Source organism: Lemur catta, chromosome 5 (genome assembly GCF_020740605.2).
Source record: "Lemur catta isolate mLemCat1 chromosome 5, mLemCat1.pri, whole genome shotgun sequence".
NCBI lineage: Eukaryota > Metazoa > Chordata > Mammalia > Primates > Lemuridae > Lemur > Lemur catta.
The window spans coordinates 5,744,254-5,771,615 of record NC_059132.1 but is presented as its reverse complement, the minus strand read 5'-3'; the positions used below and the strand labels follow the sequence as shown (position 1 = coordinate 5,771,615).

The 27,362-nt window shown below is 46.2% G+C and overlaps 2 protein-coding genes across 5 annotated transcripts; one reads left to right on the top strand and one right to left on the bottom strand.

The window, feature by feature from the left end:
* The first annotated feature begins 258 nt into the window (after nucleotides 1-258).
* Nucleotides 259-14,472, top strand: SLC23A1 (solute carrier family 23 member 1). 4 transcript variants are annotated; one of them, XM_045550930.1, is made up of 16 exons: nucleotides 259-442; nucleotides 1,844-1,905; nucleotides 2,506-2,619; nucleotides 3,067-3,224; nucleotides 3,934-4,022; nucleotides 4,180-4,247; nucleotides 4,411-4,592; nucleotides 4,719-4,839; nucleotides 5,130-5,286; nucleotides 5,576-5,723; nucleotides 6,272-6,377; nucleotides 6,661-6,790; nucleotides 6,901-7,044; nucleotides 7,896-7,991; nucleotides 10,744-11,010; nucleotides 11,266-11,484. In XM_045550930.1, exons 1-15 carry the CDS (start codon nucleotides 367-369, stop codon nucleotides 10,989-10,991), a joined length of 1,899 nt encoding a protein of 632 aa, XP_045406886.1. In that variant the 5' UTR covers nucleotides 259-366; the 3' UTR covers nucleotides 10,992-11,010; nucleotides 11,266-11,484. The 4 variants fall into 4 exon arrangements, with proteins under 4 accessions (XP_045406886.1, XP_045406885.1, XP_045406887.1 ...); XM_045550929.1 differs by lacking the exon at nucleotides 11,266-11,484 and adding an exon at nucleotides 14,174-14,472 and having other exon boundaries at nucleotides 260-442; XM_045550931.1 differs by lacking the exons at nucleotides 4,411-4,592; nucleotides 11,266-11,484 and adding an exon at nucleotides 14,174-14,472 and having other exon boundaries at nucleotides 260-442; nucleotides 5,130-5,222.
* PAIP2 (poly(A) binding protein interacting protein 2) lies at nucleotides 12,658-27,193 on the bottom strand. Its single transcript, XM_045550934.1, has 4 exons — nucleotides 27,039-27,193; nucleotides 18,169-18,332; nucleotides 16,729-16,908; nucleotides 12,658-13,678 (listed from the first exon to the last, which is right to left on the bottom strand). The coding sequence occupies exons 2-4, from the start codon at nucleotides 18,304-18,306 to the stop codon at nucleotides 13,622-13,624; spliced, it is 375 nt and encodes a 124-aa protein (XP_045406890.1). The 5' UTR covers nucleotides 18,307-18,332; nucleotides 27,039-27,193; the 3' UTR covers nucleotides 12,658-13,621.
* Nucleotides 27,194-27,362: the final 169 nt, after the last annotated feature.

Genomic DNA, 27,362 nt, shown 5'->3' with positions numbered 1-27,362 from the left:
TGTGTTTCTGTGGAGTGATTTAGAGAGACTGCCTCAGACTCTGGGTGTGTGGGTCCATTGTGCTACTGTGTATCTAGGACCACGTACAACTTCTCCACTTTGTCGCTATGTGCGTTGTGTGGTTTGGGTTGAATCGAGTGTCCTTGGAGCTGTGTCTGCAAGGGGTGGGGCTCTGTGTAACGCCCCCCTGTGGAGTGCTGGGCAGAGAGGGTGGGGAGGAAAGTGCTGAGGAGTTGCGGAGGCTTCAAACTGGTCAGACAGCTTTGGGAACCTCCTCGCAGGAGGCAAGAAGGAGAGGAGAGGAGAGGACAGGAGAAAGAGGAACAGGCTGGAGGCCGGACAGGCGGATGGATTCGGGGCTGTGGCATGAAGTTGCTGCCCAGCTGGAGAGCGGTGCTGCCCGTGGACCCTCCGGCCTGGCCATGGACATGGCAGTTGAGAAGTAGGTGGACCCCTAGGGTACCGGGGCTGGGGCAGCCCAGAGGGGAGCAGAATAGGGACCCTAGGCCCAGCCTCCACCATCTGAGGAGCCTGAGTTCCCCTGGACCCCTCAGCATCTCCCCCTCTGCCATCCCTCAGGCACTAGGGCCAGCCTGGGCTGGGTCTGCCAGGAGGGGAAACAGGCTGGGCACAGGACTGGCTTCCTGGGCTGTGTGACACGAAGTCACACAGGACCTGGTGCATAGAAAGGCCCCGTGCTCAGTCTAACTCTACTGTCGCTACCTTGAAATTCTTAGTACTTTTGGAACAAGGGCCCCACATTCTCATTTTGCACTTGGTACCACAAATTATGTAGCCCGTCCTGGCTGGGAGGGGAAAGGAATCCTTTCCTGTCCCGACACAGGACGCTGGCCAGGCCAGGCCAGCCTGGGCAGCTGTCAGCAGAGCCCCATCTGTTGCCTGCTGCAGGGACCCAGGGCAGTTCTGACCAACCTGGATTTTAGGATTGGTTTTCTAAAACCTTGCTCCCTGGGTGGCTTTGCTCAAATCACATCTACTAAATCTGTTTCCTCAGCTGTCAAAGGGGCTAATGCCACCCAGCACCAGCGGTTACATATGGCAACAAGGCCAGTCCTCATACCAAGAATAGTTGTGATGATGACGATAATGATTAACTTGTGATCAATAAATGGGGAAGGGCCCGGGCGCGGTGGCTCACGCCTGTAATCCTAGCCCTCTGGGAGGCCGAGGTGGGTGGATCGCTCGAGGTCAGGAGTCCAAGACCAGCCTGAGCGAGACCCCGTCTCTACTAAAAATAGAAATAAATGATCTGGACAACTAAAAATATATATAGAAAAAATTAGCCGGGCATGGTGGCGCATGCCTGTAGTCCCAGCTACTCGGGAGGCTGAGGCAGGAGGATCGCTTGAGCCCAGGAGTTTGAGGTTGCTGTGAGCTGGGCTGACGCCACGACACTCACTCTAGCCCAGGCAACAGAGCGAGACTCTGTCTCAAAAAAAAAAAAAAGGGGAGGGCCGCATACAGGGTGTTACACAATAAGCGCCCATTTCCGCTCTCTTTCGTCCCACCTTGCCCAGTGCTTGGTAAACTGCCAAGGCTGTCTCCTCCTCACCCCGTCGACTCCGGCCCTCTCTTGGAAAACAAGGACAGGCCCCGTGCCCAGGCCCGGGTGCAGGCAGGGAAGGGAGCGTGCAGGAGGCAGAAGTGGCGGAGGCTCGGTGGCCTTTACCACTATGGCCAGAGTTAATACGTTACCTGTGCCGGGGTCCCTCTTGCGCAATCCGGGGCAGGAGACCTGGTTACAGATTTACACCCAACAGTGCCCGATACTCGGAGTAAAGTCCTCCCCGGCTTTTGTAAACTCATCCCCTCGTCTCCTCAGGAACTGCTCACACCTGTGCCCCAGAGATGAGCGCCCAGGCGGACTCCGAGGGCCGGACACAGGTGCTGGGGGTTGGGTGGGAGCGGGGTGGGGGCAGGGCAGGCGGGGGCTGGAGGCCTGTGCCTCCGGGAGGCCAGAGACAAAAGTTCTGATGAACTTGATAAGACAGTGACTGTCCCCAGCTGGATGTGGCAATTGGGGGATGGGGTGGAGGTGGGGGTGAAGGCGCCTTCAGCTTTGGAACAGGCTAATTCCAGCTTGGGAGCCAGTAGGGGCCCAAACCTTCTGTCAGTGACGCCCCAAGGATCTCCAGGGGCAGAAGTGGGACTGGATCGGGCGTGTCCACAGTCTCCAGCCCTCTTGTTCCCCTCCCCTAGTGCTGTTACGTCTTCTGACTTAGAGGTCCATTGCCCTGGCTAAAATGCCCAGGTCCTGAGGGCTCTAGAAGCCAACACAGTGGACTCATCCCTGCAGCAATGTGAGGTGGGAGGCAGGTGTGTCCAAGCTGAGTGACAACTGGGTGGATGGACTGTGGGGGAGGGTGAGGACCCGACTCTGAGTTGCTGACAGGCCACTCGGGCTACCTGATTGATTCCGGGCCAGGATGGATTTTGCCGGTCCCTCTCACTCCACCCTGAGCTACTTCTCTCTGCTGCCCCCAGCATGAGTACAGCAGGGACCCCCTGAAATCCCCGCCCATGGAGCCCAAGTTTGACATGTTGTACAAGATTGAGGACGTGCCACCTTGGTACCTGTGCATCCTGCTGGGCTTCCAGGTGGGCTTCCCCCGGGGTCTCCCCACCCTCACTCTGCACACTCCCTAGGGATCCCAGCCCCTCCCGGCCAATGAGGTTATGTTGGGTAACAGGAAGAGAAACCAAAGGTCAGCACAGTGACTGTCATGAAACAGGGGTGGGGAAGAGGATCGATGGGGCCCAAGAGAGGATTAACCCTCTGGGAGCGTGTGACACCTGCCAGGTAGAGTGTTGGTGACAGGGAGAAGGGCCCACCCCACAGAAGCACAGGAATAACTGGGGAGGAGATTGCTGACCCCACATTGGTGAGCAGTAGCTCTCTGGGAATCCTTTGTGGGGAGTCAGTCCTGGGTGGGCACCTTGCCAAGGGTGGCCGGGTTCAGGCCCACTGAGGACTCCAGGGTGCCCCAGCTTCCCCGTGAGCTCTGCCGGCCCTGCCTCAGGCCCCGCATGCTCTCCTCCCCGCAGCACTACCTGACGTGCTTCAGCGGCACCATCGCTGTGCCCTTCCTCCTGGCAGAGGCGCTGTGTGTGGGCCACGACCAGCACATGGTCAGTCAGCTCATTGGCACCATCTTCGCGTGTGTGGGCATCACCACCCTCATCCAGACCACGCTGGGCATCCGGTGAGCAACCCCCCGCCGGCTGTGATCCACACGCAGGAGCAGGTGGTCGTTCAGAGGACTCTGATGGACAAAAAAGCTGCTGTCTGCTCCCACCTGCTGCCCCTACTCCCAGGCCGGACTCAGAGCGAGGCAGCGTGGCTCCTGCCCTGGCACCTTGACTTAGGTGCGCCGTGCTCTGGGTGCTTCTCAAGGATGAGTCTGTAGGTTTAAGGGGACGCTTAAGCCCCACTCTGAACACTCGGGACCAGTGCCTTCCCTGCCCAAAGGGCCAGCCCTGAGCTGGCTCCTCCGGCCTATGTGGGCCTCTTCAATGGCCCACCCTCCCAGGGGCTCCCGCCCCCACGTGCACAGCCCCAGGCCTGGGTGGCAAAAGGATTGAGTGGGGTGGGAGCGGGGGGGAGGTTGTGAGTGGAGCTCAGATGCAGAACTGAGCTGTCCCCTGTCACGCAGGTGCGCTGTCCTCAGCGCAGGAGCTGGCGTTGCGAAGGGAAGGGGGCATGTTTTGAGCTGGGGGCTCCATTTGTTTTCTTTCTTGGGCCCCTAAAATGTTGGAGACATTCCTGCCTGGGCCCTCCACAACTTCCCTCTGCTCTGCCCCTACCCTTGTCCCTCTCTCTGTGCCCCTCTTCCCTGATCTCCCTGTGTCTATAACCCTCCTCCCCACTCCTCCCCATCCCACCCCAACTGCTGCTCTGTGCCTCTCCGCCAGGCTCCCGCTGTTCCAGGCCAGTGCCTTTGCGTTTCTGGTTCCAGCCAAAGCCATCCTGGCCCTGGACAGATGGAAATGCCCCTCAGAAGGTGGGCACATTTCTGGGGTCTGCCCTGGAGAAAAGGGGAGGCCCAGGGACCTGGAGGTCTGGGCAACTGTCCCTTGCCCAGACACCAGGGTCCAGTCATGGCAGCATCTTCTCTCCTTCTCTGTTCCCTGTCTGTGTGTGTTCCTGACTGTCCCCAGAGGAGATCTATGGTAACTGGAGTCTGCCCCTGAACACCTCTCATATCTGGCATCCACGGATACGGGAGGTGAGTTTGCATGTGAAGGTAGAAGGGTCCTAAGGAGGGGGTTGGATGGGAGGATCACTGCTGAGTTGGGGGATTCAAGGAGGTGACCCAGGAGCTTTTCTCCTGCTAACAGCCAGGTCATAGCCTTTACATAGTGACTTACAGCTGATATTTGCCCTTCCAGATTCAGGGTGCAATCATGGTGTCCAGCATGGTGGAAGTAGTGATTGGACTGATGGGTCTACCTGGGGCCCTGCTCAGCTACATTGGGCCTCTCACGGTCACCCCCACTGTCTCCCTTATTGGCCTGTCTGTCTTCCAAGCTGCTGGCGACCGAGCTGGCTCCCACTGGGGCATCTCAGCTTGGTGAGCAGGCACCAGGCCTGATCCCTGCCCAGCCCCAGCCCCCACTTCCTGTCCTGCCCCCTTAGTCCTGGCTCCTGGCCATAGCCTGGCCTACCATACACCTCCTCCTTGTGCCTCTGCCCCCAGCTCCATTCTCCTGATCATCCTCTTCTCCCAGTACCTGCGCAACCTCACCTTCCTGCTGCCTGTCTACCGCTGGGGCAAGGGCTTCACTCTCTTCCGCATCCAGATCTTCAAGATGTTTCCGGTGAGGAGCTGGTGGGCGGCTGGGGCTGGGACTAAGGCTGGGACTAGGGTAGGGGCTGGACCTGTGCCCAGGGCTGAAGTGAGGACAAGGGCAGGAATAGCATGGGAGCTAGAGCCAGAGCAGAGATGAGGTCCCAGCCAAAGCCTGGAGCAGGTGCTGGGACTGGGGTCTGAGCCACCACTGGGGGAAAGGCTGGGGCTGGGATTGTGGCTAGGGCTGAAGTTGGAGCAGGTTAGCCCGGACTGAGACCTCCAGTGCCTTCAGTGTGCCCCTCGCCCACCCTGCTCCAGATTGTGCTGGCCATCATGACCGTGTGGCTGCTGTGCTACATCCTGACCCTGACAGATGTGCTGCCCACAGACTCGACAGCCTATGGCTTCCAGGCACGAACTGATGCCCGTGGGGACATCATGGCTACCTCACCCTGGATCCGCATCCCTTACCCCTGTGAGCAACACCACTTGAGGCCCTTGAGCTTCAACTGAGACCACCTGTGAGACAGGTTCCTGGTGACCCCAGACCAGCTGATGTCAACTAGCATTAGCTGCACATTTACAGTGTGCCAAGCAGAGTGATGATTTACTCAGACAAAACTTCACTGCAGCTCCATGACTCTGAGTGGCCCAAATAAGCAACTGTGTGGCTCCCAACCCAGCTCCAGACCCCCCACCATCCCCCTCGCCCTCAAGCCCTGGCCAGTCCATTCTCGACCCACCACAGTCTCCCCTGCACCCAGGTCAGTGGGGCCTGCCCACAGTGACTGCTGCTGCTGTCCTGGGAATGTTCAGTGCCACATTGGCGGGCATCATTGAGTCCATCGGAGATTACTACGCGTGTGCCCGCCTGGCTGGCGCACCACCCCCTCCAGTACATGCTATCAACAGGTACGCCCACCTGTCCTCCTCCATATCTGATCCCGCCAGGGGCCACTCAGGAAACAAATGTAGGAATGGGGTTGAGTCCCAGAGGTGTAGACTTGGGTACATCACTAACACTTTGCAGAACTCAATTTCCTTGCTTATGCAACGGGGGTGCTCTCATCACTCTCTGTGATTGCTGGGGGTAGTTGAAGAGATAATGGAGTCGAGGGGAACTAGTCCTCGACAACCTTCCATGTGCCCAGCTCTCAGTGTGCATTCTCTTGTGCAATCGCTAACCACTCTGTGAGACAGGTACCATTATTTATCCCCATTTTACAGATGAGGACACCGAAGTCCAGAATTGCCCAAAGGAGTGAGTGCCAGGGCACTGGGACTAGCGCTCACACCTGGGCTCCTGGCTCCCAGATCTACCTTTGCCCTGAGCGTGGGCACTAGAGACCGATAGCTGCGGCGCGCACAGGCCCACAGAGGCCGGGCGGCCGGCCGGGGTGATGGGAGGACTCAGGCTGGTGCAGAGGCTGGACCACCTCCCCCCCGCCCTTTCCTTCCAGGGGCATCTTCACCGAAGGCATCTGCTGCATTATCGCGGGGTTATTGGGCACAGGCAACGGGTCCACCTCGTCCAGTCCTAACATTGGCGTCCTGGGGATTACCAAGGTGTCGCGACAGGCCAGAGGAGCACTAAGTCCCGCCCTCATCCCGTGTGCCGCAAGCCCGCCCCAACCCTGTCCCCACTTTGGTCTAGCGGCCCCACATTGCCTTTGAGAGGCCTCCCCGCTGCGTCAAGCCCCAGTCGGGTTAAGCCGGGCTCTTATGACAGGCCCCGCCCCCGAGACTAACCCCGCCCCCAGAACTAACCCCGCCCCGGGACTAACCCTGCCCCCGGAACTAACCCCCGGCCCCGCCCCCAGGTCTAGCTCCGCCTCTGGCTCCCCGGCAGGTGGGCAGCCGGCGCGTGGTGCAGTACGGTGCGGGTATCATGCTGATCCTGGGCGCCATCGGCAAGTTCACGGCCCTCTTCGCCTCGCTCCCTGACCCCATCCTGGGCGGCATGTTCTGCACCCTCTTCGGTGAGTGCCTGGCGTGGGCCTGGGCGCGGGGACCCGGGCGTGGCGCTGGTCGCCAAGTAGCGGGACCCACCAGCTGCGTGGCGCCTCCAGCGGTTCTCCCGCGCCCTTAGGCATGATTACTGCTGTGGGGCTGTCCAACCTGCAGTTCGTGGACATGAACTCCTCCCGCAACCTCTTCGTGCTCGGATTTTCCATGTTCTTCGGGCTTACGCTGCCCAATTACCTGGAGTCCAACGCTGGCGCCATCGACACAGGTGCCTCCAACTGTCTGTCTCCTGTCTGCAGAGGTGGGGTGGGCCCAAAACTTTGAGCACAGCCCCTTCCCTCAACACTCCACACAGCTAGAGCCCCAAATCCTACTCAACTCCGGATATTAATCAGGAGCTGAGAGGCTAATTAGCATTTGTCTTTTACTAAGGCACTTTCTGTGGACAGATACTGAGCTTCACCTGTGTTCATTTAATTTTCTAAGCAGGCTGGGTGCATGGTGGCTCACGCCTGTAATCCTAGCACTCTGAGAGGCCGAAGCGGAAGGATAGTTTGAGCTCAGGAGTTTGAGACCAGCCTGAGCAAGAGTGAGATTCCGTCTCTATTAAAAATAGTAAAAATTAGCCGGGTGTGGTGGTGCACACCTGTAGTCCCAGCTACTCGGGAGGCTGAGGCAGGAAGATTGCTTGAGCCCAGGAGTTTGAGGTTGCTGTGAGCTAGGCTGACGCCACCGCACTCTAGCCTGGGCAACAGAGTGAGACTCTGTCTCAAAAACAAACAAACAAAAACAAACAAACAAACAAATAAAAAAAAAACTTTTGGAGCAGCTTCATGAGACAGATATTATCATCTCCATTTTACAGCTGAGGAACATGAGGCTCCAAGAGATTAAGTGATTTGTCCCAAGTCAACAACCAGCAACTATTAATAGCAGAACTGGAATTTGAACCCATACATAGGAAAAACAGGAGTACAGATAGGTTTAAAAGTCAGAGCTTTGTCCCTGTCCTTGCCATGACTGTTCAAGGGCATCAGTAGACTGCACAAGTGGGAAGTCCCTGAGGTCTGCTCTCCAGATGGGGCCATGATACCCATTGGCCCTTGGCCTCTTCCACAGGTGTTCCTGAAGTGGATCAGATTCTGACTGTGCTGCTGACCACGGAGATGTTTGTGGGCGGGTGCCTTGCTTTTATACTCGACAACACAGTGCCAGGTACGGTTCGGCCCTGGGAGGGGAACGCAGCATTAGGCTGGACTCATATGCACTCCAACAGATGGTCCCTGAGCCAGAGTGCGACCAGGTCTGATGCCATGCTGGCCCTATGGGGAGCATCAAGAACAGATGGGCTGGTGGAGTGCCTGCTGGCTGGAGGGAGAGATCGAGGCACAGACCTGCCTTGTAGTCTTGAAGAGGGTGGGGCTAGGAGAGTCATTTCTGGGTTCTGTGAGTCCTTTCCTCTCTCTTTCTTGACAGCCACTGGGCTGAAGTGTGTCTGCTTTCTTAGAGTAGCACAGATGGAAATGCAGCATGAGTTTGTTGGCAAAATCCACTCCAAATGTCAGCAGCCTGCCACTGATGGCTGTTAGAAGAGCCTCTAACATTTCCCTTTGGCACCAGTGCTTTTTGCAAGGATCGTAGAGGGTACTTTTTGGGGACCCTGAGAATCCTTGTAGCCCAATAAATGTATAAAAACATATAGGGTGCCCAGTAAATGTATTAAAAAATAAACATCACCAGGTGGTCTAATAATAAACATAGTTAACATTTACTGAACACCTACTATGGGTCAGGTAGAGCTAAATGTCTCCCTTCATCCTCAAAAACTATGACCATAATAAAGTCAGAGTCACAAACTTAAAACACTGCAAATCTGGGATTTTTAATAATGTCCATCTGATGCAGTCAAGGGCCTATGTCCCAGTCACTGCACCACACTCTTCGCTGTCAAGGGAACTGTGAAAGGCTCTATGGAGTCAGGGGTTAATGACTGCATCAGTACAGGCACAGAAAGGACTGGAGTAGCAAGATGATGGCCCTCCATCACCACTTACCAGCCTCTCTCTCTCTGAAGATCCAAGTGTTCATATTCATAGAGCATAGGCGTCAGAGGCTGTCTGTGCACAGCTGGTGGATTTGAGGGAGCAGGAAACGGCCAGGGTTTCCCAGGGGGTTTAGGCAGAAATCAGATGAGGGAGCTCTTGGTAGCAGCTGTCCCTTGAATGGATGAGTATCTGACCATAGTACTCACCCCTCCCCATTTAGAGGAAGCTAGGCTGGGGGCTGGAGCAGCTTGTCCTGTAGTCCTGAGCCAGTGAGGGTCAGCCTTCATGCCTAGGGAATGTGGGGAGCTGGAGAGCATCTGAGTGGGCATCGGTACATCAAGAGGCTTGTGATTTGGTTAGCTAAGCTACCCAGGTGTAGTTAACAGCCTCAGAACTGCCTGGCTGAGTCCCTCACACCCTTATTTTTCAACCCAAGTGAACATCAGCAACCATCCCTGCCAAGGATCATTACATGTGTTATGCCACATACTCTTCAACAGTTCTTCAATGTGCACTGATGAGGAACACAAAGCACAGAGTGGTTGTCACTTGCCTAGGGTCCACACAACCTGAATTCAAACCCAGGTCTGGCTGGCTCAATACCCAGTCCTTAACCATAGAACAAAAGCCTTTTCCAGCCTTTAACTTGCTGACAGGCCACTCTGTATTTGCTCTTTCTCTTTACCTATCCACAGCCCAACCTTAGAGGGTAGTCAATTTAGTTCAGCAAATGCTGGTGGAACTTACCAGCTTGGCCCTGAATTAAGACACTGAGGAGCATGTGCAAAAAATGTGTAAGTCACAGTTTGTTTTGAGGAGTTCCTTGCACAAAATAGGAAGTAAAATTGGGCTTCAATAAGCAATGAGGTCAATGAGGCTGGGCTGTAGTCCCCTGGAGGGTTTCCTGGATGAGGGAGGCTAGACGGGGCCTACAAGAAAGGAGGGGATTTGGAGAAGCAGAGAAGGCACTGCAAGTAGGAATGTAGGGGGTGGGCTGCCCAGCCTGTGAGAGGGAGGGAGGGTGATCAGACACCAGGACCATAGTCTATGCCACACCTATGGCTCTTCCCTCTCTGCTCTACCCACCTGTGCTCCGTACAGCCAGGCCTAGTCAAACAGTACCTCCTCCAGGGAGCCTTTCCTGTTCTCACCTTCCCTCAGTGTCCTCTCTTCGGAGACTTTGGGATGCATTTGGTTTGCACCACTCATGAGGTTCTCAGCCTAGGCTGCCAGCAAGTGGAAATCTCACTCTTTCTCATAGATTATTTCAGTCTTTGTCAATCCCAACCCCAGCACTCTTGTGAAAACCAGAGAGCTCATGTGCCCCTCCCCCACCCAAGGGAGAATTCCCCCAGTTGTAAAAATTCTTTGGTGTATCCCTACACCCATCAACAATTTTACCTAGCTTTTCATTGTGAGGTCTGTATTATAAAAACAAGAGTTTATTTTCCAAATATGGAACAATACTGAATATTAATACTAACTATGGTGTTTCAAAATATCTCCCTATCCTGAGAACACAATCTGGGCACAATTTGGTCCCATAGGCCCAGCACACATTAGCTCCATACTCAACAGATATACGTTGGCAATTACTTAACTTTTCTGACTCTTTCTTCATCTTAAAATTTTGTGGTCCCAGGGGTATACTTTGAAGAAACAAGATAATGAAATTCAAGCACTTAGCACAGAGCCTGGCACACTGTACACAAACTAAATACTAATTATAACTGGTATCCTTTAGACTTCTTAGAGCTCTGGCCAAATTGGGAGCTCAGAACATGGATTGAACAACTCTTAGGACCAGATAATATTTAAGACAGACACTTGATTCCAGAAGTCTGCCTTAGAATTGCATTATGGGTAGGGGAGGTAGCAGAGGGTTGCGGACTCTGATAAATGACCCCACTGTTCTCTTCCAGGGACCCCAGAGGAACGAGGTCTGATACAGTGGAAAGCCGGGGCCCATGCCAACAGTGAGACGTCTGCTAGTCTCAAGAGCTACGACTTCCCCTTTGGGATGGGCATGGTAAAAAGGATTGGCTTTCTGAAATACATTCCTATCTGCCCAGTCTTCAAAGGATTTTCTTCAAGGTCTAAAGATCAGTTTCCAGTTCGAGAAGACACTCCAGAAAATATAGAAACTGGGTCTGTGTACACCAAGGTCTGAAAAGTTACTTCCAGGAAAGGTAGGATGTGTCTACGGCTTTTGTGGGAGGACTGAATTATCAAAACATTCTTATGCTTTAACCAAACTACTCAGTTTCCATTTTTGTGACCTGTTTGAGGGTCTTTAAGGGGAAGGTGGACTGGGTAAAAAGTCAACATATAGACTTTGGGTGGAATTCCTTAGACATTTTATAGCAAGAGAAGAACTTCCCAACTGATGCGGAACACTAAGAGGTTACAAGTATGCTGAAATATTGATTCCTTCCACCTTCTAGATACCTGGGCAGAATCTGGGCCAACTGGAGTTCACGAGCTAGTAACTCCATCCATGGGCAGTCTCATTCTTGCACTTCAATATGCTAAACAAGTATCACTTTGATATTTGACATGGAAAAGATTGAGAAACACTGACACAGCACAAGAACAGGAAAAAGCCTCTCATACACACTGCCTTGTTTCAATAGTGGTCATAAAATTAAAACCCTCTAAAACACGATGACTTCAGTTACCCTAAAATTATGCCTGTACAGACCCTGATGAGGTAGTCATTTCTCCCTAAGGCTTCATAATGTGTGCAGCTGATGCTCTGAAACCTTCCATCTCTACCTGTAATGTAGATGCCTGGCTCTCTAGTTAGACACTGAAGTGGTTTCAATGTGCATGTTCCCTCAGACATACAAGAAAAGTTTCAAAAAAGAGAGGTTAGTTTAGATAACTCCTTAATAGTAAAAATAAAAGCAATCACTTAAATAGGACTTCCTATGTGCTAGGGACTGTCTTAAGTTCTTGATGTATATTAACTAATCATACAATCCAGAGACAGATATTGTTATTATTGTCATTTTAAAGATGTAGAAACTAAGGCACAGAAAGGTTAAGTGACTAGCCCATATCACATCCAGGAAGCCTGGCTCGAGTGTTTGCTCATCATCATTAGGTAACAGTGCCTAATTCAAGTTTATAATCTCCAATTCACTGTACTATAATTGGGCAGTACATAGAAATGAACTCATCTGCCCCTGTCTGAGCTCAGAGAAAAAGGATTTGTGAGCCTCATATAGATGACAGCTTGCTGTGCCACTTGTGGTATTGAGCTGTTAAAGAACAGAAAGGACTGGCTGTTTCATGGCTCTAAAAAGAACAAGAGTCAAGTATGACTGTCTCTGCCTCAGAGCTTCTTTAAAAACCCATCTATTTATTAGTTTGTTAAGGTGGATATTAAAAAACACTGGGGCACAGGTGCTCACATCAAAGGACACCATCCCCCACCTCCAGAAGAATGGGACCCAGAATTGACTACATGACCTTCTTAGTCTTCTTCAACACACTCAAGAAAAGCTCTTGTGCAGGGCAGAAACCAGTGGAGGTTATACTAGAGTAAGGTCCCATCATACTGGTCAGCCATAACATTTCTTACATGGCTCTGTATGACTGAGCGACACTGCAGCCTGAGGTAATAAAAAGCAAGGATGGACAATGGGGTTTATTTTACTGCTGTATTTTGGACAGATACTTGCACAGCAACATACTTGCTACTATAGAATCCAACAGAGCCTGATCTCTTAGCACATTTTGCCAGCAAAGCTGTCCTAAGGTACTGGGCCCACACTAAAGTAAGTATCACACCGGAGAGTCTGCACTCCAGTACAATAAACACAACCATCAACTCAGTTCTACTATTATTTATTTTTTTAAATATTTTTGAAAAAATATAATTTTTTTACAATATTTTCAACTTAAACACTATTCACACTGAACACGTATGGCAGCTTAACCTACCCAAATATGAAGTTTAAGAAGCCAAAATTCTTCTAGCTTTGTTAAAAAAAAAGTTGTGCTGCAGACTATTGTCGTGATGGTTAACAAAGCAAGGAAAAGCACCACTCAAATCATAATGTTACAATATCTTTGTTCAATTGGATTGTGGGCTGGTGTTGGTCATATGCCTGTGGACTCCACACAGGCACAGCTATGATATACAGTGAATCCTCAAAAGATGCAATTCTCAAATCCTGTACTTCCACAGATGTAACACAGGAGAATCTAACATGATAACATACCAGAAAAACTAGGACTAGCTCTCATCTGATCACACTACTTTTTAACCTCAGTTATCAAAGACATACTCGTCATCTATAACAAATTACCTCAAGTTAACTAACAGACCTTCTTCAGAAAAAGGAAATTCTTTTTGATGGGGACAAATGCAAATCTCAGTCTGAATTGAGAAATCTGCCTAGATTAGACAATTAGAACTTAATTTAAATTTACTTATTAACAAGTGTTAGTTAGCCCTAAGGGATCAGTTTAGCCTCAAAGAAGACAATTTAAGAAGATTTATAGGTCATTTAATTTGGTGCTTTCTCACAACTTGACTGGTGCTTCTTTCCTCGCTGTCTTTACATCAAGCCATGGGCCAATTCTATTTTCAGTAAACGTTTGACAGCTTTTTACTTAATAACAGTCTCAGCACTTTTATTTAGCATGCAAGACTAACAAAAACTTTGGCAATGCATTAAGTGTAACACAGTGACAAGAGAGAGCTTTTACAATTAAGTCTTCTAATACTGCCTTCACAGTGTGGAAATTGTGCTACATCCACCAAAACAGGGCCCCATCTACTCAAATATTTTAGTACTTCACCCCAGGAACAAACTCCTTTGCATTTGGATTCAGATTGCTCTTGACCTGTAAAATAAGTACATAAAAAAGCAAGTTCATTAACAGATGGCTTCAGATACTCAGAAGACTTCAACCTAGATCCTCATGCAAAAACATCTTCCAAAAAAGTACAAAACAAAAGCAAGAACTCAGACTGCAAAATTACCCTTAACCTCAAAAAATCTATAGCAGAGAAAGGAGGAACCAGACACAAGCTTTACATATCATTATCAAATTATATCAACTTTCTAAAGAAAAGTAGGAATTGAAATTAAGTTTGCTTAAGTGTAACCAGAAACCCAGTTCCCATAAATTAAAGGAATAGCACTGAACATGGAATTCTGTTAATCTATGACACCTCACTTTCTTTAAACATTCTCATACCACACAAACATGTTAAACAAGTACTGAAATTGTGATTAAAGTAACTGGGGAATTGTTGATGGATTAATTTTACTTTATGATCCTCACTGAAAACATGGAGTTAATCTTTCTACAATTGCTGTGTTCTAATTCCCACAGGAAGCATGGTTTATAACAGGAAAAGAAAACTACATGGGGAGCCTGAAGACTTAAGTCTGAAATGCCAACTCTGCCCCTAACTAACTTCCTATGTAAACTTGGATAAGCCACCCTCTCTGGGATTCCATTTTTGCATGTTAAAAAAAAAAGGGAGGAATGGGCCAATGTCTCTAACAGCTTTAGAGATTTATACCATATTATTCTATGTCTTTAAATCTTTACTTTCCTAAATGCACTTGTCAACATATAGGAAGAATAGCTGGAAATCTTCCTCTATCACATTTTGGATTGCAATTTGATAAAGACAAAAAGAAACCAGGACAGATTCCAGGGCCTGAAATGTAAGCATGTTGGCAGGGATTTACACTGAATTTGACCTCTATATCACTTACTTCAAGACCAATGCATAATATTAAACAACATGTTGGAGCAATAATTTTAGTTTCATAATTTATACACAGCAATTTCCTTAGACAGGATTTAGTCTCCCTTTCCCCAAGGGAAATATATCTACACTTTAAAAGTGTTAAGTTTAAAAAAATAAAAAAGGTAGTGTTCTTAAAAGTACAATCTTTTGGCAGCTACAGAAGAAGAATGAAACTAAGTAATCTCAAACAGACTGGGTAGAACAAATCAGAATCTGTACCAGATTAAAGTTATACATTATGCCCAGCAAAGGGCTTTACTCATCAGGGTAACCAGGATTATTTGTGGTGTGATTTATGTAGCTAAAAGGAAGCATATATACTTCCTGTTCACCAGGTCTGAAATAAATAAAAGAAAAAAAAAAGAAAAAAAAAAGGCAAGCATAACCCCACAGACTATTCAGATCATACATATGCTCAGTTGAGTTACCATCATTCACTGCAAAAAAGGTTACACAATGTAAACTTCAGTGCTCTCTACACTGTCCTTTAGAAGAATGCTTTCGAAATGTCTGACTCGGGCAGGCTGGCTGTGTAATAAAGCCTCTGGAAAAGAAAACTACATGGGGAGACAGAAGATCTAAGCCTGAAATGCCAACTCTGCCCCTAACTTCCTATGTAAACCTGGATAAGCCACCCTTCTCTGGGATTCCATTTTTGCATCAGTTAAAAAAAAAAAGAAAAGAGAGGAATGGGCCAAAGTCTCTAACAGCCTTAGAGAATATTATTCTGTCTTGACAGCATATAGGAAGAATAGCTGGAAATCCTCCTTTACCACATTTTGGATAAATGTACCTAGAAAGTTGATTCTCCAGATTTGGGATGTAGCTGAGAAACTGATATTTGTTTTTAATGCTTTATAGGTAATATGATGTACAGATTAGGAAACCGCTGCACAGTTACCAGAATACAATTATAAAAATATTTCAGAGTTCAGTGGGTAAATTCCAGATATCTTTTTGTTGAGACAGGGTCTCACTCTGTCACCCCAGCTGGAGTGCAGTGGGGTCATCATAGCTCACTGCTACCTCAAATTTCAGGGTTCAAGTGATCTTCCTGCCTCAGTCTCCTGAGTAGCTGGGACTATAGGTGCCCAACACTATACCCAGCTAATTTTTTAATTTTTTCTATAGACGGGGATCTCACTCTTGCTCAAGTTGGTCTCGAACTCCTGACCTCAAGCAATCCTCCTGCCTTGGCCTCCTAGAATGCTAGGATTACAGCAGTGTGCCACCATGCCTGGCCCCAGAGAACTATATTGTAGAAATAACTAGAGACTGTAAACATAGACAGAAAGATTAACATTTAGACTTAAAATTTTATGTGACTTGAGAAAATTATTTTATCTTAATTTTAATGAAGGACTCTAGTGCTAATGTTTAGTTATTACAATTCCTGAAAAAATTTTTACTGTAAATATATCATCAGTGATGAGACACTGAGAATAACTAAAAATGCAAATCCAAGATAGTGTCCCTTTTCTCCTAAGAGCCTGTAAAGTTCATTACTAAATCACAGTTCCAAACAAACTGGCTACCTCAACAGAAAGCCTAAGTCAGGGAGGAGGGGTGAGGTAAAAACCTACCTAACAGGTACAATGATGGGCACATTAATAGCCCTGACTTAAGCATTACAAAAGCTATCCATGTAACAAAAACATTTGTACCCCCCCTTAATATTTTGAAGGGAAAAAATACCTGAGCCAGCAAAAGATCTCCAAAATTTTACCTTCCTGATAAAGGTAAAAAATATGCAAAATATATTTCACCAAATGTTTAGGATAAGATTAAAGAGCAAAACTCCTTCTCAAAGCTACTTCTGTATAGGCAAGTAACGTGATAATGTTGTGGGTTTTTTTTTTTTTAATTCTTTAAGACATTTAAGAATCTTAGGGCAACATCACTAAAAACAGTGGCAAGAAGTATGATAGCGGTCTAAGACTAGTTGCATAGTATTGCCAGAAGTCACTCCATGTTGTGAGACTGGAATACCTTTGCTTCCACTGTAAGCAGCAGCACAATTTGTGAAGGGAAAGAGATGCAGAACTCTTCTTAAACAGATGGTAGCTGACTTTTCCACTTATGGGAAAGATATGCTAGGCTTTAAAGAGATGAAAAAGTAACTTTTTACCACAAGATCTTCCAGAGAAGAGCCATCACTGATAACAAGGTCATTAAATTGGTCTTGGATTTGGTCCATAGTTTGTGGGAGATCTCGAGCTGGAATAAACCACTCATGCTCTTCTTCCTCTTCCAGCATTTCTTGGAAACAACGTTCAATAAATTCTTCTTCCCATAACTCCTCTTCTATCTAGATTTATAAAAAAATAAAGGATAATTTATAGCACACCTGGTAAGATATCACTAGGAATGGCTTAAAATATCTTAAACTAAGCTATTTAAAAACACAATGTCATACTTTCTCCTCTGCTTCTGTGCTAAGGAAAAAAAAATGCTCACTATAAAGACCTGGGAAGATTTATTTAAGGTTTTCCCATATCTTTACTTGTACTAGCAGAATGTCTTTTTTTTACCATTGAGGTGGCAGGAAAGAAGTAACAAAGGAATGCTCTCTTCGAGGAATACATATAAGAATTACCTGTAATACTTAAAAACTACACCAACCCTAATCTAACCCAAAAATGACTAAAAGAAAACCTCTAGGGGAGTAAAGTCAGAGAATGGGTAATTAAAAAAACCAAAAAAAAAAAAAAAAAAAAAAAAACCAAAACCCACCGAAATGATGCTCACTGAAATAAAACTAAATTGTTTTACTCATGAACGTCCATCACTGGATATGAAGAAGTCAAACTGGCTACTGATAAGCAAAGCTATGATCAGGGGAGGAATTAGAAAAAAGATGGGAACAAATGCCAGACATATGGGAATAAAGGCAACATTTATCAATGTATGACAGTTGACAGTTCTCTTAAGAGTAGTATCAGATCTTTCAGGCTGATCAGACTGAGGACCTCAGATGAAAAACAGCGTAATTCTGCAGCCTAGCATCTGTGTCCACCTGCTCCTGATACCTTTATTCTCTTGACTTTCACTGTAACACAGCAATCTGCTTGGTGTAAGGCAGCGGTCCCTAACCTTTTTGGCACCAGGGACTGGTTTCAAGGAAGACCATTTTTCCATGGACCGCAGGTGGGGTGTCATGAGTGGTGGAGAGGTGGTGCGCAGCCTGTTTCCTAACAGGCCACAGACCAGAACCAGGCCGCAGCCCGGGGGGAGGGTAGAGGCTACAGGTGTAAGGCAGTGGTTTCCAGATCTCATTGTTCATCTGGAATCATCTGGGAGCTTTTAAAAAACAATTCCCCAAGCTCCACCCTAGTTCTCTTGAATCAGAGTCTCCAGGTGAGACCCTGAAACAAGTTCCCCAAGTTATTTCAGTAAGCAGCTAAGCCTGGCAGTAATCCGCAGCCAAATATAGTAGTACTGGTGGCACATAAATCCAGATGTCATATATAAAGGACCAGATGAAAACACATTTCAGGGACAAGTACAATCATTATTTGAAGGCTGTAATGGGCTACAAACAAAGAACATGTTTGTACACAAAACTGACTTGTCTGTTGAACTCTTCTTCATTTTCCATCCACATGTACTCTGCAAATGGATTGTCATCTTCATGAGAATGGCCGTTAATAATCACATCTTCATTGATGATGCTTGGGCTAGTACTGCTGCGACTTGGATCTTTCATGGTTGGCGTCAGTTGTCGTTTTTAACCTTAAAAGAAGAACAATACAGCTAATTTACGCATTCTTTCAGTTCTTAGTGAGCATCTATTATTACCCCATCGTGGTTAGGTGTAAGAAGCACATGACATTTTAACTGTACATGATAAATTAAGCAATTGGAAAGTTTATTTTCTTTTCCAAATGATTTTAATGTTTAAGAAATAGCTGAGGACAGCTTTCATCCAATGTTTTCTGATAACAGTAAATGAAGTTAATCAATTGCTTACATGGAACCTCCAAACTATCCAATTTATTTTATATTAGGTATCTTTTGCTTTATAAAACAGGCATGCTCTGGAAGACTTAGTCATTAAATAAATTGATGAAAAGCAAATCCCACTTTTAAAAGCTGAATTCAAAAAGTCCAGAGATTGAAAGTGAAAACAAACTTTTAGTAACCTCTTAGTTTCTTAGTCTGAAGGTATAGCTCTGGATCTCTTCTTCAGAGCCCATTCTCTATTTGCTTTTTCTGGGTTCATGTCAAGGTCTCCCATAATTGGATTTCCCCCATGTACAATGAACTTCAGGCATCTAATCTCCTTTTATTTGAGTAAAAGTAGTATCAAATGCAGTAGGTCTGGTTTCTTATACTACTCACTAGCTGATAACATGACCTAACCTAACTTATATATTACAGGCTAAAAATTTGAAGAATGAGATTTCAGATTCTATAACATTCTACCAATTCATTAAGTCTGAAATTGCTAAAAATAGGTTTATATAAACAAGTCACCTGTACATAAACCCAAGCAGTACTAACTTGTGCTAAAGAACAGCCTGTTGGAGTCTGCTTACTTTGAAGTTATCATAATCAAGTGAAACACCAAAACTAAAATCCCCTACTAGAAATAGTTTTTTCCCTTGGGATAAGTTTCAGGGGAGAGACTAGCTCTATGTGTGTGTTGCCTGGCCCTTTTGTTTTATGAACTCATCCCTGAATACTAATGATAATAGCATCATGATAGTGAAAATTTCAATTAAGAGGTTCTCAACTAAAAACTACTGGGAACTTTTGCCCTAGTTGTTGTATGTATGTGTATGACAGAGAGGTAGAGACAGACTAAGAATTATGTGGTAGGGTGTCAGCAGAAAGAAAATGTGGGCCAGGTGCAGTGGTTCACGCCTGTAATCCTAGCACTCTGGGAGGTCAAGGCAGGAGGATTGCCTGAGGCCAGGAGTTCAAGACTAGCCTGAGAGGGAGATTCCATCTCTACAAAAGATAGAAAAATTAGCCAGGCATGGTGGTGCATGCCTGTAGTCCTAGCTACTCAGGAGGCTGAGGCAGGGGGATCCCTTGAACCCAGGAGTTTGAGGTTGCAGTGAGGTATGATGATGCCACTGCACTCTTGCCTGGGTGACAGAGCAAGACCATGTCTAAAAAGAAAGAAAGCAAGGAGAGGAGAGGAGGAAGGAAAGGAAAGGAAAAGGAAAAGGAAACGGAAAGGGAGAGGAAAGGGGAAAGGAAACGAAAGGAAAGGTGAAAGGAGAAAGGAAAAAGGAAAGGAAAGAGGGAAGGGAAGGAAAAGGGGAAGGAAAAGGGGAAGGGGAAGGGAAGGAAGAGGAAGGGGAAGGAGAAAGGAAGGGAAGGGAAGGAAAAGAAGTGGAAAAAAAGAAAAAAAAGAATAAAGAGAAAGCAAGCAAACATGATTTGGGTTAAGAAATTGAGGCACTATGAAAGCAGACAAGACAGAAAAACAGACAATGGATATCTTTGATATTTTTATTTATCATTAAATTTGGATGAAATAAAACTATTTTGTTTGAGCTCAGGAGTTTGAGACCAGCCTGAGCAAGAGCGAGACCTCGTCTCTACTAAAAAAAAAAAAAAAAAAAAATAGAAAGAAATGATCCGGACAACTAAAAATACATAGAAAATATTAGCCGGGCATGGTGGCAGATGCCTAGTCCCAGCTACTTGGGAGGCTGAGGCAGGAGGACTGCTTAAGCCCAGGAGTTTGAGGTTGCTGCAAGCTAGGCTGACGCCACGGCACTCTAGCCCAGGCAACAGAGTAAGACTCTGTCTCAAAACAAAACAACTATTTTGATAACAAGTTGTGAATAAATAGCAATCAGTTACTCTAAATTATCCATTCTTACATGTCAGTTACCAAACATTTATATGCCTATCTTTAAATGAATTACATTTTAGATTTTGTTCAAATACTATGAATAGCAGGGGTTGATCCTGCCTCACAAATGGATGGAATTTTGCTTAATCTGCATCTGAACCAATCATTATGTTTAAAAACATCCCAACATAAAACTTTTCATTATTATGTTCCCAACTTGTACCCATTAAATCCCACCTTTCAGAAGACCACAGCATTAACAAATAAGAGGGCACACTGTTTATATCGTTAGTTAAAAATAAAAAAAAATTAAGTTTTAGCACAGAATACAGGATATTCGATATTCAACTGGAATCGACTGGTTAAGTAATAAGTACATGTGAGACACACCCATCCAGAAATACTTTTAACTTGCTTGTAAATATGCTTCAGCTGGTGGCTCACACCTGTAATCCCAGCACTTTGGGAGGGTTGCGGCAGGAGGATCACTTGAGGCCAGGAGTTTGAGACCAGCCTGAGCAATATATAGTGAGACCCCATCTCTACAAAAAAGATTTTTAAAAATTAACTGGGTGTGGTGGCGTGCACCTGTAGCCCTAGCTACTTGGGAGGCTGAGGCAGGAGGATCTCTTGAGCCTAGGAGTTGGTGGTTGCAGTAAGCTATGATGATGACACTGTACTCTAGCCCAGGCAGTAGAGTGAGACCCTGTCTCCAAAAAAAATAGTCCAGGCTGTGCGTAGTGGCTCACACCTGTAATCCAAGCACTCTGGGAGGCTGAGGCGGGAAGACTACTTGAGCTCAGGAGTTCAAGACCAGCCTGAGCAAGAGAGAGACTCCCGTCTCTACTAAAAATAGGAAAATTAGCTAGGCGTAGTAGTGTGCACCTGTAGTCCCAGCTACTCAGGAGACGGAAGTAGAAGGATCACCTGAGCCCAGGAGTTTGAGGTTGCAATGAGCTACAATGATGCCACTGCAATCTACACAGGATGACAGAGCACAACTCTGTCTAAAAAAAAAAAAAAAAGGTACAGTCATCCCTTGGCATCTGCAGATAGATGCTCAAGACCCTTATATAAAAAGATGTAGCATTTGCACAAAACCTGTGCATGTCCTCCATATACTTTAAACCATCTCTAGATTACTTCTAATACCTGATACAATACCTACAAATAACTTCATCTGTATGGATTCAACATAGCACTTGGTGCACTGGCAAATTCAAGTCTCCCGTTCTGGAATTTTGTGTAATTTCCCCCCGAATATATTTTTTTCTTTCCTTTTCTTTTTTTTTTTCTTAAGAGACAAAAGTCTCACTCTGTTATCCAAGCTGGAGTGCAAGGGCATGATCATAGCTCACTGCAGCCTCTAACTCCTGAGCTCCAGCAATCCTCCTGCCCTAGCCTCCCAAGTAGGTAAGGCTACAGGCATACACCACCAAACCCAGCTAATTAAAAAAAATTCTTTTTGTAGTGATGGGGTCTCACTATGTTGCTCAGGCTGGTCTCAAACTCTTGGCCTCAAGCATTCCTCCTGCCTCAGCCTCCCAAGTTACTGGGATTACAGGTATGAGCCACCACACCACCCCACCCTAAGTATTTTCTAGCTATAGTTGATTGAATCCAAGAATGCAGAACCCATGGATATAGAGAGCCAACTGTATATCTATATATAAATGTAATCTTTTTTAAAAAGTATTTTCCACATATTTTAGGAGCACAAGCTTGTGCTAACAATGAAAAATCTGCCTCAGCAAATTCTAGCCTGGGAATCACCAGGGGACTCCCTCTCTCCTTGTTTTATGCCAACCAGTGACAAACAAAATATAAAAAATAGTAGCAAACAGAGACTAATCCATGCATCTGACAGGGCCTACTTTAGCCTTCTGCCCATTATCATCAAACAACCAATCGCTTTGGTGTACATCCTAAGAAAAAAAGTCTATGAAGGACAGTAAATGAAGTTATTTTCAGCCAAGCATTATTTGGGAAACAAATCATAACTGAAGCCAACAAGAATGAACTGGAGCCTAGGCACTAATCTTACACCTCAGATAGCTAAGGGGAAGGAATAACTGCTAACCAGATTTCTGGCTATAGCCAGCCAAGTGAAAACCAGAGAAGTAAGGATCAACTACTTCCATAATGTTGACAATCCTATAGTCATTGAGCCCAAGGTGTCCTAACACATGGTAAAATGTATCAGACTTTTACTTTTCTTCTATGATCTGTCCTTGATACTTCTTGGACCACACTATCTAAAGTGTGTCCTTCGTGTATATGTTTGTGTCTTGTGCTATTTTTAAAAATTGAGGTAAGAGTTCACACACCATAAAAGTTATCATTTTAAAGTGCTTGATTCAGTGGTTTCTATGAGGTTGTGCAACCATCACTACTACCTAATTCCAGAACATTTTCACCGCACCAAAAAGAAATCCTATACCCATTTGTAGTCACTCTCCATTTCCCAAGTCCTCTAATCCTAAGCAGCTCCTAGGCTACTTTCTGTCTCTTCAGATTTGCCTATTTTGGACATTTCATATAAATGGAATCATAAAATGTGGCCTCTTCTCATGTCTGACTTCTTTCACTTATCATGTAAGGTTCATCTATGTTGTAGCATGTATCAGTACTTCATTCCTTTTTATTGCCAAATAATATTCTATTGTATAGATATATAGGTTTTGTTTATCCACCCATCAATTAATGAACATCTGGGTTGCTTCCACATTTTAGCTATTATGAATTAATGCTGCTATGAACATTTATATATGTTTCTGTATGAGCACATTTGCAGTTCTCCTGAGTATATTTACCTAGAGTGTGTTTTTTTTAATGCTAGTCTTGAATTTTCAACAGAAGAAATGAGTGAAAAAAGTGGCTGACTCCCTCCCTAATAGCAGACACACTCCTAAAACAATGACTTAAAATTTAGTACGTTAAAAGTTCTCCAAAATAATAGAATATGAACTGCAATACAAACTACTTTAAAAATGGAACTCTAGAATCAAATGAAAAGCTCATAACAACCAGGGCATGCTTAATGATGGAAAAAACAGTTGATTCCAGTAAGAGACCTTTGTAGTATTTTAAACTATCCAGTCCCATACTCTACTTTGCAGGTTGGTGGAAGCCTTGATGGCAACAACTTGCATCCCTGGTACAGGTTGGAAGTAGCAATATAAATACTATTCACAAAGAACTGTGGTTGTTTGGACCTGTCTGGTGGCTCCTTGAAGAACTAGCTCAAGGGTTTGCTATAGGGGGTGGACCAGCAGCATGCATACATTTTTCAAAAACAGTTAAAAGGTAAATGTAGTAGCAGTAACAGGTGGGGCAAACAATCCACAAAGCAAAAACCCTGGTGAAAGAGAGCTTTGAGAGTAAGGGCTTTGAAAATCTCCCACATTTATGGAGAGTCCTAGAAAGCCATGGGCATATCGTGCTGGGCACATGCTAAGAAAAGATGCGAGAAAGCCCTAAACTTTCACCTCTGGCCAACTTTCAGGCTCTGCACATGCAGGAAGTGAGGGTTAAGGCAGAGTTATACACTGCCGGAGTGTTGAAGGTATGCCTCAACACATACATACAGCTGCAAACACTGGGAGAGTTTTGTTTTTTACTTGAAGGCATTTAAGGAAACCTGTCAAATCACTAACCACTAAGCTAACAGAAGAGAGACTTCAATGGCCACACACATAAAAATATAAACTTTGCAAAATTATTTCAGAAAAGTTACTAAACAGACAAACAACTACAGTAAGTAGCAAAAACCCTGGGGAGATGGGAAAATCTCATTTCCTGAGTTGCCCCGCTATACTATTCAAAATGCCATTTTCTCCTCAGATAATCCCTCTATGGAAAAAATGTCATTTTCAACAAAAATTTTGAAGTGTGCAAAGAAATAAAGTATGGCTCATATACAGGAAAAAAGAAATTAATAGGAACTGTCCCCAAGGGAGCTGAGGCATTGGACTTATTAGACAAAGACTTTAAAAATGCTCAAAGAGTTAAAGGAAACCATGTACAAAGAGCTAAAGGAAGGCCAGGCATGGTGGCTCACACCTGGTAATCCCAGCACTTTGGGAGGCCAAGGTGGGAGGATCACTTGAGGCCAGGAATTTGAGACCAGCCTGGGCAACGTAGTACCCTGTCTCTGCAAAAAATAAGTATTAGTCAGGCATGGTGGTACATGCCTATAGTCCCAGCTATTTGAGAGACTGAGGCAGGAGGATAGCTTGAGCCCAGGAGTTTGAGGTTGCAGTGAGCTATGATGATGCCACTGCACTCTAGCCCAAGCAGTAGAGTGAGACCCTGTCTCAAAAACAACAACAACAAAAAAACACAACTCATTAAAATTTAAATAGAGTTCTCTTAGGTTTCTTTCATTAATCTTAGGCATCACCTTTTCTCATTCTCTTGGACTCTACTTTGAACTATTGTGACTCCTTAACCTTATTTGCACATGTATTTATCTACTGTATACATATATATTTATTTATTTTTTGAGTGTACTAGTTGTCTCTTTGGCAGTTATAGAGGATCAAGAAATGTTTCCGGCCGGGTGCAGTGGCTCACGCCTGTAATCCTAGCACTCTGGGAGGCCAAGGTGGGAGGATCGCTCGAGGTCAGGAGTTCGAGACCAGCCTGAGCAAGAACAAGGCCCCGTCTCTATACTAAAAAAATAGAAATGATCTGGGCAACTAAAAAAAAAAATTATATATATATAAAAAATTAGCTGGGCATGGTGGCGCAGGCCTCTTGTCCCAGCTACTCAGGCTGAGGCAGTAGGATTGCTTGAGCCCAGGAGTTTGAGGTTGCTGTGAGCTAGGCTGACGCCACAGCACTGTAGTCTGGACAACAGAGTGAGACTCTGTCTGGGGGAAAAAAAAAAAAAGAGAAGATAGTCTGTAAATTACAAGAAGATGTAAAAGCACAAAAGGTTATTAGAATACAAGGGTGCAGGGGCCTTATTTTCCACCTTTTTTAATCTCCCACTATATCCACTAAATTACTGGGCTAACTAACGGCAGACATTTAATAAATTTTTAAATTTTCATTAAAACTGGAGCACCACACACTAGTCATGAAGGAATAAACCCAAATATGGTACACAGTGCAGATTCAAGGAAAAGTCTGCTATATACTCCATCCCAAAGATGGTGGAAATTACTACATGGATTTCAGCTCTTAAGGGGCAATATGCACAACCTTTAACCATTACAGTGGTCTCCATTTCCTAACCTCCATCACTTAAAGAAACAGACGAACAGGCTACGTAATTTTTGGAAAGTTACCTATCTTCATTTGTGAGAAATAATTAGGTTCAAGTTCACAATTAACAAGCGGTATAAACAGACTTTGTCCCACATATTCTTTCACAAACTGGAAACAGAATCACAAAACAGCAAACACTGGAGTCTCATTAAAATCCTTAAAGAAAACCTTTTCCTATTTTGAAACATAACCTACAGTGGATGAATTTTCAAAGACTACTTAATGAAAATGCAAACCAACACCTGATCAACTGCTCTAATGAAATTTGTGAAAAACAATGTCATCACATTAGAATAGCCAGCACATGCAAAATGGGAATTTGCTTTCTGTTGAAATAAACGTCAAAGGCTGTCAGCTATGTCAGACCTTCTCCCAAGGCAAATTAAAAGAACCATATAAATCCTTTTTAGAGTTTGAGGTTTTTAATGAGGTGATGGGACTGCTAAATAAGGGAAAGCAAGACAACAAAAGGAAGCAGATAAGGCCCTTTTCAGGAGTCAATAAATTATCCCTCCTGGGTGCTGCAACATTTAGAAGACATTACTTCACTACAAGCCTTATTTATTATTATTTTGGGTGGTGGCGGGTTGAGAGGGGAATAAGCACAGAATGCTATTAAAAGGTAAGAGGACCAAAGTGAAAGAACGTGAACGGGATGGATCTTAAAGTTCATCTAATTCAAAGCCCTCATGGAGTATGGGTTCCCAGTACCTATCCGGAGCATGGGCCGCAACACAACCAACAATATGGGGTAGGGAGGGCGAAGAAATGGGAGAAAAAAATATCAGAGAGGTACAGGCCCGTCGACGGTTGCAGAGGGCTCCCCTAGGACGCCGCCAGCCCCGCCAGTCCCTCCACCCTTTTTCTCCCCCCAACCTCAGACTCGGCAGGAGCGCGCAAGCGCAGCCACTAGGGGCTGCGCGTGGCGACGCGCAGGCGTGAAGTGGGTAGAAACAATGAGCTTTGTTGCCGAGGCGGTGGCAGGGGGCAGGGGAAAGGGTACGGGCGGAGGGAGAAAGGATTGAGGCAATGGGGAACGCGAGAAAGTGCTATCCCGGCAGCCCGCGCGCGCCACCGAGGACCCGGATAGAGAGCTGCAAGATCCAAATCATAAATAATAATGACAATGAGAAAAAGCGACGGCCATTTCTCAGAGAAGAATGAGAGGAAGTGGGCCCATACTCATCCGTCAGACTTGGCGGAAAGAGACAACGAACAACGGCGGCCGTCAAGGGCTCGGTGGCCAACAACCCGGGGAACCCTTGAGGCCCTTGGCTGTCGCCGAAGTGCTGTCTCTCGACCGCCGGGGCCGCCGCACCCCTGTCGCCGCTCTGCCCGAGGGGATCCCTCACCCAGTGCACGGCAGCGGGGACGGCAGCCAACGAATCCTGTCGGCCTCCGCGGATCTCTACAGGCAGCGCCGCTCCCCCGCTCGACGAGCGCTTCGCTCGCCGCCTCCCTTCTCCAGTCCAAACAAACACCCCAGCCCGGAAGTGACTTCACTTCCGCCGCCGCCAGCCCCGCCCTCTCGTTCTGTCAGCGCTGCCCTCCGAGGCCACCAGAGAGCGCGCGAGAGAACGCGCGACCCCAAAACCTTGGTCTCCCAGGCTGCACACGCGTGCATGCGCAACGGCAGGTACACCGGGAGTCCTCTGTCACGTTCTCTCAGGGAGGCA